General features: G+C 39.3%; 1 protein-coding gene across 1 annotated transcript; it reads left to right on the top strand.

Moving 5' to 3' along the window:
* Positions 1 to 702: 702 nt before the first annotated feature.
* Positions 703 to 13,759, top strand: DNAJC3 (DnaJ (Hsp40) homolog, subfamily C, member 3; the record flags this gene model as incomplete). Its single annotated transcript, XM_010085290.1, has 8 exons — positions 703 to 855; positions 2,232 to 2,413; positions 3,947 to 4,066; positions 5,820 to 5,925; positions 6,031 to 6,151; positions 11,049 to 11,181; positions 12,018 to 12,166; positions 13,515 to 13,759. Coding segments are annotated over 8 exons (1,122 nt in total), but the record flags the coding sequence as incomplete, so codon positions are not given.
* Between the last annotated feature and the right edge of the window lie 595 nt (positions 13,760 to 14,354).

Genomic DNA, 14,354 nt, shown 5'->3' with positions numbered 1-14,354 from the left:
TTGGATTTCTCCAACTTCTGACAACTCTTATTGAAGCTCACTACAAGAAAGACATTGAGGTGCTGGAGAGTGTGTTCAAAGAAGAGCAGTGAAGCTGGTGAAGGGGCTAAAGCACAAGTCTTCTGAGGAGTGGCTGAGGGAACTGATATGTTTAGCCTGGAGAAAAGGAGGCTGAGGGGAGACTTTATTGCTCTCTACAACTGCCTGAAAGGAGGCTGTAGTGAGCTGGGTGTCGATCTCTTCTCCCAAGTGACAAGTGATAGGATGAGAGGAAACAGCTTTGAGTTGTGCCAGGAGAGGCTTAGATTGGATATTAGGAAATATTTCTTCACTGAAAGGGTTATCAAGCACTAGAACAGGCTGCCCAGGGAAGTGGTGGAGTCGGCATCCCTGGAGGAATTTAAAAGACACGTAGATGTGGCACTTAAGGACGTGGTTTAGTGGAAGTAGCGGACTTGTCAGCATTATGTTTATGTTAGGACTCTAGGATCTTAAGGGTCTTTTCCAACCTAAATGATTCTATGATTCTAAAAATGCCTTTGTTTTTCTGAAGTTTGGAGCTGGAAACATTTCCAGTGGAATTTGAAAACTAATTTTGCCGTATTTGCAGCTCTAGTCAGTACTCCATGATACAGTTATTAATGGGAGAAAAAGACGTCCTTGAACAAGCATTTCAGTCTCTCTCCTTGGTAATATTTGCAGCTCAAATCCAATCCTAGCAATAATGAGGAAAAAGAAGCCCAGACTCAGCTGACAAAATCTGATGAGCTACAGCGCCTGCATTCACAAGCAATATCTGCCTACCAGAAAGAGGATTATGAAGCCGCTATTTCTCTTCTTGGTGACATCTTGGCAGTAAGTGTTAAGTAAAATGGTACTGTGAAAGGGAAGTAAGAGCTCCTGTCTGACTTCTATGTATTTTTGCTTAGTAACTTCTTTACTGATTTTAAAACACTTGGTGTAATTGGCTCAGTTTTACTGAGCACCATGGGTCTGTAATGAAGTTAAAGAATGGAGAATGCTGAGCACTAGCTGTAAAAAAGTCAAAATAATAGATTGTAGTTTGGCATAAGTTGTATCTTTAACCCTAACTTCTGTTGGAGATAGCTTTCTTGATTATACTTTCAGTTTTTCCACAGTTCAGGGTTCTTGGGTAAACTGGGAAAAAAGTTCTCAAACCAATGAAGTTTTGTCAAATATAGGAGGCATAGGGATTTTTTTAATCTAGATTTTTGTGACCTGTATGCAGGCAATTTGCATGTGCTTAATATGAAACTTGATAAACGGTAGATGGTCACTATGAAGTTGGCACTTTCTTGTCTTGAGAAAATGAAATAGATTTAAAAGATGAAAAGATTTAAAAAATCACAAAGTTAATGTGTATAGCTATCTAGATTTTCAGCTTGTTCATTAGATATCTGCATTTGTTGAATCTTAGTCAGTATAGGTAGTCTGATAGTATAAGTGTGAATAAATGAATCGTGGGCATTTTGTGTGTCATATAGAAATATATATTGAAAGACAGTTAACTGCTGTGAGTCTTCACATGCAATTAACAGACTTGGAATTTACAACATTCTAGCTTTTGGTGAGGAAACTGCCAAAGTGTGGGAGTTTGTTTGTGGGGAGGGAATGTGAAAAAGCAGAAGGCCTTGTTCTCTAAAATGATGGTGTACAAACAAATGATAAGACTCAGAATAAGTTCTGTAAAATGAATTATGGTAGGCAATTACTTTTAAGTAATTATTCTTGCCATACTGTGACATTACTACTTCTGTATGTATCTTTAAAATCTAGATACCAAGGTCAAATTTTGCATAGCTGAATCTTGCCCACAGACTTCTTTCTAGAGAACAACTGACAGCTTGGTCCTTGCTGTTCATTGCCCCTGTTCTTTTGGGAAGATGCAATAATGTATGATTCTGATATCCTTCCCTGGAGGCTCAACAGACTGTCCCAGTTGAAGCAGTGCCAGTAGATGTAATTCATCTCCCTGCATGAGCTCATGGAATCATTTACAAATTTTTGAGGCCTTTGTTTTCTATTTGGGCAGGTGCATCACAGCATCCACCAGGAAGCAGAGATGCTAATTTCATGTGCTCTGCATGCAGCTTGAACCTTATGCTATTGCAATTGGCAAAGTGAAATTAAATGGGATTTTTCTTTTGTTGGGGAGCAAAATAAATGAAGTGTTATGGACCAAAAACAAGCTTTAATTTTGATTTCTCAAGGTTTGTGTTTGGGATGCAGAGCTACGGGAACTTCGAGCTGAGTGTTATATAAAGGAAGGGGAACCAAGCAAAGCCATTAGTGACTTGAAAGCTGCTGCCAAATTAAAGAGTGATAACACTGAAGCCTTCTATAAAATCAGCAGAATATATTATCAGCTGGGGGACCATGAATTATCACTCAGGTAATTTTACTGTTTGCTATAATCATTACAATTGAGACAGAAGATGTGATGATATAGGTCATGATAAACTGTGAAAAACCTGGTTTTGGATGGAGTAGCAACTCTGGTCTGGATCTGATAAAGGAAGCTCCTTTCCAGAAGCTAAGAACTGGCAGTGAAGACACCATGTTTATTCTTGGCCGACCAGCAGTTGATAGTTCCTGGCATTTTGTTTACTTAAATAGAAGCCATGGTGCAGGTCCATCAGGAGTTCCTTACATTCTGTGCAGCTCATAATCTCGGATGCGCTACCTCCATCTCCAGGCTCCTTCCAACAAGGTTTCTGCCACAGAATCTCTTCAGTAGGAGGTGAAGGGAACTGAAAAAGCCGGAGTTTCTTTTCTTGGCAGTGTATGAGAAAGGCTGGTTGATGGAAACTGCATGTGATTATTACTGCAAAAATTCATTTTATAGCTTTTTTAGTAAATGCTAACTAATTGATTAGTATTGGGGATCCTCTTTGCAGAGTATACTTAATCTCTGGAGCTTATAGGTCACTTCTGTGATGACTTCTGATAGCTGACCATCACTTAGCCTAGTGATTTCAAGAATAGGTGGTTTGTTTGGATTTTTTTCCCTCTGAAATCCATACGTAGACTTCTTCTGTTAATAATCGAATCCTAAGATGTTTATAAGTACAATTGAGAGAGATGTTGAGGAACAGAATGGTATCCAAATGAAGGCATAAGCCTCTTTTCTTTATTCCTTTTTTTTTTTTTTTTTGCATTCTGAGATATACTAAGAAAGAGTTGTGAAGCTCTTGGACTTGATGGGTGATTAATCTTGTCCTTCCATTAGTTTCTTCTTCTCACCTTTACAGGCTTAAGGATTTTCAAATAGGTATTTTTGTCTGTGCTTAGGAGCAAAATAAGATCTTTGTGATCCCTTTCTGAATATAACACCTTGGTTGTGCTATGATGAATCTGTATGATACAAAACTTATTCCTTTATATTATTGCATTCTGGAGGGGTTTTTTTAAAGACTTTTCACTATTTTAAGAGTTATCTGCCCTAATCAGTCTGATTAAACAGTCTTCACATTGAAAAGTCAGGGTCAGGCTTGGCTGATATTCCATCAAGAGGAGGCTTGGGTTTTAGCTGAGCTTTGTCTGTTTCAGGCAGCACAAAATATACTTCTGCATAGGTATTTTGTAATGTCGCTGAGTTAAATATATAGGAAAAACTACAAACAATTTTATCCAGTAACTGCTGAATATAACTTATTTTCCAGGGTATGTTTTTCTTCTGCTGTTTAGTCAGTTATTAATGTAACACTTCTCAGTCTTTGTTTATTTGGCAATACAAAATAATTAAAACCAAAACCAGACATGTCCCTGTATGTTCTGGAAGACTTCTTACTTGAAATTTTGGGTGAAGGGAGAGAGAGGGCCAAGTTGTGAACTGTTACAGATGCTGCATTGTGTCTCTAGGTAAAATTTCATAATGTATGGTGATGTCTTTTTGTTTGTTCCCCACCCTCCCCCTGGTGAAAAGTGAAGTCCGGGAGTGTCTGAAACTGGACCAAGACCATAAGCAATGTTTCTCTCTCTATAAGCAAGTAAAGAAACTCAATAAGCAGATCGAGTCAGCAGAGGAATTAATTAGAGAAGGCAGGTAAGTGTTCACTGCTGTATTAAAAAAAAAAAAGTCATTACTGAGGCACCAACTTCTTATTGATTGACGAGTTGATTAAGTGATGCTTTTTGCATCTGTCAGTTGAAGTGGATAACTGATCATAGCTCTCAAATTACAATTAAATAGTGACTCACATAGTGACAGTCCTATTCTGATTCTTTCTGATGCTACTGTCTTCTCTTTGCATACTTTACTTCGGTGTGGAGCAGGTAGTAAGACCAAGATAGGGATAATATTTGTCAGCTCTCGTATATTATTACTCGACACTGGTGAGGCCACACCTGAAGTGCTGAGGTCCCTAGTACAAGAGAGATGAAGCTACTGAGAGAGAAAGTCCAGCAAAGTGCCACTACGATGATGGAGGGACTGGAGCATCTGACCCTTCTCTGCTACAGCATGATCTCATCAATGTATATAAATATATAAATACCTGAAGGGAGGATGCAAAGAGGGCAGAGGCAGGCTCCTTTCAGTGGTGCCCAGTTACAGGACTGGAAGCAATGGGCGCAAACTGCAATGGGAAATTCCATTTGAACATAAGGAAATGCTTTCCACCACCCTCTCATTTCCCCTGGTGCAGGTTGCCCAGAGAGGTTGTGGCGTCTCCCTCACTTTGGAAATATTCAAAGTCCGTCTGGATACAGTCCTGGGCAGCCAGCTCTGCGTAGCCCTGCTTGAGCAGGGGGGTTGGGCCAGATGACCTCCAGAAGTCCCTTCCAACCTCAACCATTCTGTGATTAAAGGACCACATCTTTAGAATAAAACCACCTAGTAACTCTGCAGTGCCTTGATAAGCAAAAGTGGATGTGACTGATGGGGTTCTTTTTATGCACCTTGTTAAACGATAGACAGTGGCTCTGTATTCTTCTACCTCTTGCTTTTTTTCAGTTTTACGTGTTCCCAAGCACACAACGTCCAACTGTAAGGACCCCTAACAAGTGATTAAACTTTGTCAAGGTGGCTTTTTTAAATTAAATACGTCAGGAATGTGAATCAGCACAACTGAAGACAGCCAGCCATCTGTTTGGACTCCTTTCACTTCAGTCTCTTATTTAATCCAGTATCAGCATGTTTCCAGGGAGTAGTCTTAGAGCTTGAATTTCTCCTAGCTTGTAGCAGCCCATGAGTTTAATCACATGCTTGCGTTTTTAGGTGAATGTTCTAATCAATTTCTTACTAAAACAGTGGAACTTTAGCATATTTGACACCTTCACAGTAAAAACACATTTTACTCAGTAACTTGCAAAGAAGAAGGGAGAAAACAACTGTGCAATTCAAGCTGGCATAAGGAACTTTTTTTGTTTTTGTAGCAAGAAATGCAAATAGTACAACGCTCACAGGAAGACTCCAGACTTAGTCCACCCTAGATATCAGAGAGGGAGATGCTTTTTTTTCCAAGTGTGGAGAGGTGTGTTGAGCAGAAGGCTAAATTTAGACTTCTCTATGCAGAGTGAGGGATGGTAGTAGTAATCTTCTGCAAAAGCATGCCAGGCATAGTGTCTGCTCTTCTGTCTCATAGCACAGAAAAGGGAATGGGGATTTAATTCTTCAAGTGGCTGAATGTTTTCTTCATACTGTTGTCTCACACCGCACCTTTAAAACTATTAAAGTTAAGATACACTGCTAGAAGAATGCGAACATCTGTGAATTTAAAAATTTCTGAATAAATCACAACACCCTGAAATAGTTGTTACATTTCATGCTATTATGCTTATCTTTATGATTTAAATAGGTATGAAGATGCTATCAATAAATATGATTCTGTAATGAAAACTGAGCCAGATGTCCCAATTTATGCTACTCGTGCCAAAGAAAGGATCTGCCACTGTTTATCAAAGGTAATTCTGTTTCGGTCTCCCTCTGTGAATTTCTTAAAAACAAACAAAAAAGCCCCTTGAAAAACCCACGACTACATGAATTTTGTTTTACTGTCTCCTCTCTAGAATCAGCAGGCTACAGAAGCCATAAAAGTTTGTACAGAAGTTCTGCAACTGGAACCAGACAATGTGAATGCCCTGAAAGACAGAGCAGAAGCTTATTTGCTGGAAGACCTGTATGAAGAAGGTACAGTTGTATGCAGTTTGCACACACGTTTTTGTGGGCGTTTAAAATGCAGCCAGTGTTTCAAAAATTTCTAGCGTTCACTTTGATTCTATACTATGTTGTTATCCCTAATCAACACTGGTAGTTGCAGATTTACAAAAATATCTGCTGGTAATTTTGTCTTGATTAGTATAAGTGGAATGTGCTTGTTTTATCTAAGGCAGAGTTGTCCTTACAACAGTGGGCTATGTTCAGGATGTTTTATGAGACTGTACAGCTTACTTGACTTACTTAAACACAATTTATATAATCATCAGTGTCAGAGAATTGCATGTAGAGATAAAAGGTAATTATAGTCAGGGTGATGTAAATCCATTTTAAGAACTCCATTTTAACATCTTTAGGTGGCAGCGTGAAACAATACTGTTCTATCCCCTAGCATGTGTTGAGGGCAGAGGAAGGTAACAGCCATTGCTTTACCTCCATGTGTCTCTGTAGTGCTGCTAAGAGCGGTAAACTGATTCTGCTCCTGAGTCCGCATCTTCTATGAGAGGATTTCCATAAAGTGGCTCCTGTTCCATGGTCCTATGTACAGCCTTGGAAAGTAGGGATTGAGTAGTGAGTGTCTCCAAGTATACTGTTGTGTTGTTACCTAGCTTCTTTAATAGTACTAAGTGCTAATGTACTATAAAAAAATACTCAAAATTTAATTTAGTGAATCTCATTTCCACAAGAAACTAGGCTTAAGAAGGAAATTCAGACAGTCTGTCTGTTTCACCCCTGGGCTCAGTCATGCAGCAGTTTTTGAAGCCTTGGACTGTTTCAGTCAAATGTGATGAGGGGAAGGACTTGGAGGCTTTAAATCATCAGAAAACTAGTTCTGTTGATTTTAGTACTCGTAGAACAATTTTCCTTCTCTGTTTTCTGGTACTGGATCTTTTGCTTTACAACTGAACAAAAAAATTACTTTCAATTCAGACATTCATGAGTCAGCTGTTCTCATTAATAGCATGCTCAGATTTTTTTTCTTTTTGAGAAATTAATCACTGAGAGATTATATGGTTCACCTCTTGAAGTTCACTTCAAAAATGAGATACCTGTTTTGTTCTTTTTTTAGGCCTCATTGAGTCAAATGGAAACACAGTATAAACATGACTGGTGTGGTTTCAGGCAGTCCTCTTCATCAGCTCTGTAGGCTTTGTACCTCTGAAGTGACCTAGTCTTAGTCCCTTTTTGCTAAGGCTGGTAAGCCTTCTTCCTCCTTATAAGAAAAAGGGTGGAAGAAAACAGCATTTTGGAGAACTTACAACCTTTGTACAAAGGGATTGCTTAAAAATCCCTACTGTGAGTCCTCTTAAATGTCCCTTTTGCTTCTTACCAGTGGACAGAATTGATCTGTTTGTTTTCTTGAAATTGATGAATCTTGATTTGGATTTTTCTAACATTAAATTCTCCTCTGTTTCTGGTTTCTCTAGGGTGAGAGAATCTGGCAACTCTTGCAAATTAGAGGGGAAAAAAAGTTTTGTAGCAAGGTCCTGCACAAATACACAGAGCCAACTTGGTCTTATGCTGGAGCAAATGCCTCTGTATTATGGGATATAAGGAAACAGAGAGGACAGACCTGGGATGTGGGAGAGCTTAGTTCCTGGGCTGGAGCTGGCTGGCTTGGCCTAGCCTGGTTCTGAGTGGACAGCCATGCTAGAGTGGAACTATGCTCCTCCAAATTCCTGTTGTTTAGCATATCCCCTGCCTTCCTCCTGCCCTTGACAGTAGGTAGATGGTTGTAGTTATACTCTGCCTTCCCACAGAGCCTCTATAAACAGTATTATAGCCCATTAATGTTAGTCTGACTGGAGGTGTCTTCACTTACCCTTCAGCTTTAGCTGCTATAAAATGATGGCTGATTTCTCTCTGCTGTAGGGAATAGGAGAGCAATTAAAATTTTAGTCTCATATTTAAAGGGGCAAACTGCTTCTCATTCTTCCCTCAAGAAAACTTCAAGCTGGAGGCACCTATTCTCCTTTTTAAAGACAGGAAATTTTGAAGTACTTGTAATTCAGAACTTCGAAGGCGATTGTTGTTAAATGTTCAAGATGCACTTCAGTATGTACAGCTGAGTTCTGATTCCCATCAAATGGTTTTAATTACTTTATAATCACATGAGATCCAGGGCTTGTCTACAGAGACAGATGTGTAATGACTCCCTTTCTGGCTTAACTTATAAGAACAGGAGTCTTTCTGTCTAAAGTACACAGCACAAGATTTGTCAAAGAAAAAAAAAAAACACCTTGCTGTTTCAAAATTGGTCAGGACGTTCTTCCCTCAGTCCCCCAACTGTAGGAGGAAACAGTCCCTATTTCAGTAAGAGCATAACTGGTTCAGTTATTCACTGACAGGGTTGGCACGGACATAGGTTGTCTGTAGTTACTTGTGTTTGATAGGAAATTAATTCTGCATATGGAATAATGGCCAATCTTGGTCAGGCAAGACAGGAAAGCCAGCTAAGGTGTTTAGAGATATGGTACAATACTATTCGAGAATGGTTTGGGTTGGAAGAGACCTCAAATATCATCTAGTTCCAACCCCCCTGCCATGGGCAGGGACACCCTCCACTAGAGCAGGTTGCTCAAAGCCTCATCCAGCCTGGCCTTGAACACCTCCAGGGATAGAGAGATTGTGAAGATTCTTGTATTGAAAGAGAGTTAGATTTGACTAAAGTATTTAAATTGAAAGTGATACTGGAAACTAGTTGTTCCTTTCCTGTCTTGGGACAGGATGAAAGGAAGAAAGGATGCTTTCTGAAATAGCAGGCCAGTAAGAAGCAGCAGTGATTCTTGTGTTGGCTTGTGAGGTACTAGTGCTTTTAGAAATAGTGACTGAGAAGAAGTGATTAAATATCTCACTCAACATACCATGAATTAGTAATAAGTCTTCTGGTTTCATAGCAAACTTCTTGTGGTCAGGAAGCTGTCATCCTGCTTCCAACCCTCACCCATCAGGTGGGAAGGGTGATTAGCTCTCTGAAAGAGGAAAATTCCTACACTGGAGAGTGCCATCAAAATTTAGTCTCTTCCAACTGAAAGTGCAAAATGTACTTGCTGTCAGGTGTGCTGGGTGCATTCGCTCTGTGGTTTGCAGCATTAAAAAAAATGTACCTTCCCATATGCTTAATACTTGCAGCCTTTAAATCAGTTTTAAAAAAGAGAAATCTAGTGCTATCATTGCAAATACTTGACCCCTGAGCAGCATGGTTTCCAGCAATGGTGCGTGCTGTAGATGATGTGGTGCTCAGTGAAGTTGAGTAACCTGATCTGCATTTGGCAGGATGTTGGGATGGAACCTCCCATTATTACATGAAGCAGATGAAGTACGCTGGTGCTAATGAAATTCTGGTATTTTCATTATTTTTATCAATTTTGACAGCATACATTGGCCACATGCATTAGTGTATTTAGGGTTTTTTATGACTGGACAAATTATTAAAAATATCAGCATAAGCAAAAATGATTTGTTCAAGCAGCAAATGGCAGTGTCCAGTGATGTGAAAGTGAATAGAAATTTTATGTTGTATGCAATAGTATATGAAATTGTAGGGGCACTGGAAATACTTTTTTGAATTTTTTTTCTTTCAACGACCAAAACAAGATTGCAGTGGTATGAGATGTCTGGGTAATACAAATTCATTAGCACTTCCTGCTTTCTTACTCAGAAACAGTGGAAAAACAAATGTAACACCTGCTGAGAAGTAGCATCTGCTTGGAAATAATCTGATGCAAGTACTTTATCTAACTTGAGAAACCTAGGAGACACATCTGCAAATGAAACTTTGAGCATTAGAACAGTGAAGGAAGAACAGTCTCATTAAAGACTTCAACAGTTGCTTCCCTTGATAAATCTTGATATCAAAGAATATTTAAACTTGCTGTCTTAAGCTTTCATTTACCACTTAATTAATAATGTAGTTTACTAAAATAAAAAAATAGACCTGTAATTTCTTAAAAATTCATTAATACCTTACAGTACCTCTCTTGATTTCATTCCTGAGAAATGCAACTCTTGAAATTAAAAGCAAGAGCATGCCTTTGGAGAACACCCCTTAAAATATAACTGTCTGCATATTATGCAGAGGTGTAAAAAGCAAATATTTGCTTTAATTATGAACTTAGTGGTAATCTGAAATCCATCTTTAATTGTCTTGAAAGAAGAGGCTTTCTATTGTGTTAAGGAGGAGGCTCTTTACAGTGAGGGTGGTGAGGCACTGGAGCACGTTGCCCAGGGAAGCTGTGGATGCCCCATCCCTGGAGGTGTTCAAGTCCAGGCTGGATGAGGCTTTGAGCAACCTGGTCTAGTGGAAGGTGTCCCTGCCCATGACATGGCAGGGGGGCTGGAACTAGATGATCTTTAAGGTGCCTTCCAACCCAAACCATTCTGTGATTCTATGGAGAACAGACTGGGGGAGAAGCAATATTAATTTAAAGAGGCTGTATAATGCATCCTTCAGTTGAACATTAATACGTAGGACTAACATAATGCAGTGGGCTCTTCAGACAGTAGTTGCTGAAACTTGCTTCTTGATTTCAGTTTTGTCCCAGTCCTAGATGCTCGTTAGGCTCATCCATATGACTGTTGTAACATCTGGAGAATGTTCTAACCTGCCACTAGTAACTTGCCTTCCTTTCCGAAAAGCAGCATGAACCTAAAAAAATAAATTTACTTAATTTATATGTGAAAATTAATCTCCTCTACTCCAAGGTTGTCTAATTTGGAAAAAAACCACGGCAAATAGAAATAAAAGTTCTACTGTTCATATATGGTAATAGCAAAACTTCCATTTTGGTGAGTGATTGAATTCTTTAAATTAAAGTTTGCAAAGAGTTGTGTAATCTTTTTTTTTTTTCATTATCTTGTTTTATAAAAGCTATTAAAGACTATGAGACTGCTCAGGCCAATAGTGAAAATGACCAGCAGATTCGGGAGGGGCTGGAACGTGCCCAGAGGATGCTGAAGCAATCACAGAAGAGGGATTACTATAAAATCTTGGGGGTAAAAAGGTGAGATATTAATATCTTAGATTATGATGTGAAAGTTGGTTATTAAACCAGCATATCTAGGACTGATCACTTGGATTTGTTCTGCTGAGTTTTAGTTTTTGTTCCTGTAACTCGCTGCTTTGACTTTCCTACTGTACTAGTTCAGCAGTGTCCAGCTTTTAAGTAGCATTTATTTACAATTCCTTTAGAAAGAATGAAAAAAACAACATTGGGAAGGAGGAAGTAAATCCCTTGGCAAGAAAACCTTAGTATAGGTGATCAAGAGTCAGGTGAATGAATTGGGGAAGAAATGAAGACTGGAAAGAATTACTGAAAGCAACAAAAAGTAAAATTGTGGCAGATAGTGTGATAGATTGGAAGAGTTTGAAAGGACTAATTGAAATGTATCAAATACTTCTGCCATTAACCTTTAGAAACTAATTACTTCTCTTTCTAATGAAGACCACACAAATGTCCAATTCTGAACTAGTATTGGTCATCCTTCTAATTGTGAACTAATTTTATCTCTGCTCTTTGTGTGTTTTGTTACTCTCCTGATTGTAAATTCTTCATACGGGGAACTGTACTGTATACAGCGTAGTAGCAGACAGTAGCATCTTTCCAAATAATGTAACTGGGTGTTGAAGGAAAGTTTTATCTTTGTTTAAAGCTGCAACCTGCTTCCTTTGGTCTTTGTGTAAAGAAAATGTTCAGTGCCACCTGCAGAAGGTTAACTAACTCATAATTTTCCTGATGCCCTTAATTACTGCCTCTGTTTAAAATAAACCTGTAGATTCACTAGTGTGGCATATGAACAATTAGAAGAATGTAAGTTACTGATAATTTTATCCATCCAGAAATGCTCGAAAGCAAGAAATCATAAAAGCTTACAGAAAGCTGGCATCCCAATGGCACCCTGATAACTTCCAGACTGAGGAAGAAAAGAAGAAAGCAGAGAAAAAATTCATTGATATAGCAGCTGCTAAAGAAGTCCTCACTGACCCAGGTAATAATTGTTCTTATGCAGTGACTTAATTTTTTTTAAATTACTTTTTTACAGTAATGTAAAAATGCAGCAAATGTAAGTCAAGAATCATTACAGCTTCCCTTTTTCCTTCTCCCCCCTTATCCATCTTGAGAAAGCAGTGCACTAAAACTTGCATCAAATCTGTTTTGAAGTGCTGTTTGTGCTGTCAACATCTCCAAGACATGTTCATCTGCTTTCTCCTTGACACTGTTTCTTGTGTCATGTTTACCATTCCTATCAAGCCAACAGGGCAAGAAAAGTAACACCGGTTGTATTTGGCTTTTGTAATGCCATCTGTATTGCCTTCCATCTCTTCTTATTGCAATGACATTCTTTCCTTTCATCCAGATATTTTTTCCAGGTCATTTTCCAGCTTTAGTGGCCGTGTTGTTTATGTAAAGAAAAACTGTAAAGCCTGTGGACCTCTGAATCTCTAAGCTTTGATTTGCAAGCTTAAGATCATAGGGCTCTGGTTTACTTTGAGGACATCTTCCACATTCCTTCCCCAGCCAGTCCCATGATTCCCTCTCTAACTCCTTTGCTTCCATTCTCTGCCTTGATAAGATGGGTGTCCTGAAAAAGTGCCAGGTGATGAAAAACCTTGTGGCACTTGCAGGATGCTTGAAAGTTGTATGTGGGTGTAAATAACAGAGTAGTGGTGTAGCTTGTGACTTGTCTGTGGGTCTTGGGGAAGGCTTTCAACATTGTCCCCACTGGACAAAACTAGTTGAAGAATGTGCTTTTTGCCTCCAAACTGCCACCCCCTAGACACCTCTCTGCCTGACTGCTACATGGAAAAGGCTGAAAGAGTTTGGGGCTCTGCATGCTGACCTTCATGCTGTTACTGAATGATCAATATTGGACTTTATTTGTTGTAAAGAATTGTAAGGATACAGCATGGTCTGTCCTCAGACTGTCCTGAGTGACTGCAGCTGTGAGAGAACATACAATAAACTCATCAAGGACAAAATGGCCCAACTATTTGTAGGACACACTCGGTCCAAGTGCAACTGTCCTGTCCCTGTTGAAATTCATACCTGTCCTATTGGACAGCCAGGTACTGTATTTCATTGGTTTAAACCAAATGACTTGTTTGAAGTTTTTTTGTACAGTGTTTTCATGGAGTTAGTCTCTTCTCTGCTAGTCTCCTGGACAGCTCTGAAAAACTCGAAGTAACTAGGTTCTACAGATGCTGCCAATGGAAGTGATAATTGCAGTTCTCTGGCCAGGGGAGACGATTCTGAATTGGTTATTGGTCGTCAGAGATGCTTGGTGTTACTGCCCTAACTACTGTGCCATGATTCCACCTTGGTTTTGTTTCCTCCAGAAATGAGGCGGAAGTTTGATGCGGGAGAGGACCCACTGGATGCGGAGAGTCAGCAGGGTGGGGGCAACCCTTTCCACAGGAACTGGAACACGTGGCAAGGATTCAACCCCTTTGGTTCTGGAGGAGGACCGTTTACATTCAAATTTCACTTCAGTTAGAGCCAAGACTGTTTCTGGTGGCTGCTGCTTTTTTCTTTTTACTTAATTTGTTGAAAAATAAAAAGTCTGCCAATTCAAGACCCAAAATCTTAATTTCTAATGTTGTCCTTAACCCAGAGTCTTACTGCACTAGAAGAAAGCTCCTCCTTTCTTTTAGCATTCAGAGAGTTTGCTTGTGGTGGACTTGACAAGGCTGTGCTGGTTGCTGGGGGGGGGTTGTTACTGCCTATGTATTTGTTGTGGATATGCGGGACGTGTTTATTCCTATGGACGGAAAAAACAGTAAGAAGCTACTTAGGACAACACTTAAACACAAATTTAGGACTCAAGCGTATGCTTAAAGGTAAAAATGCATGTAAATATTTTTCTGAATCGGGGCCTAGTAAATGCAGAAAGGGTAGTTACAATAGTCTCTCCATTAACGAATTGTTAGTCATTGTTCTCAGCAGAATGATCCACCTCAGTATTTTTAAAAGGAAACCCTAGTGACCCCGTGCTGCATTACTGTTGGCAGAGCCACGGGTAGTGTGAAGAGGCTGCGTACTGAATGAGTTGGAACAGTCGCTTTGAAAGAAGACTGCTTGTAAGTAATTGTATTTGAAAATGTCTACACACTTTGTTCATTAACCAGAAAAGACCCGGGATGCTTTCCTTGGTGGTAATTGTCAAATATGAAAGTAAA

Source organism: Pterocles gutturalis, unplaced genomic scaffold (assembly GCF_000699245.1).
Source record: "Pterocles gutturalis isolate BGI_N339 unplaced genomic scaffold, ASM69924v1 scaffold7731, whole genome shotgun sequence".
NCBI classification, from domain to species: Eukaryota; Metazoa; Chordata; class Aves; order Pterocliformes; family Pteroclidae; genus Pterocles; species Pterocles gutturalis.
Note: the sequence above shows the minus strand (reverse complement) of the source record. Positions and strands in the feature narration are given on the sequence as shown.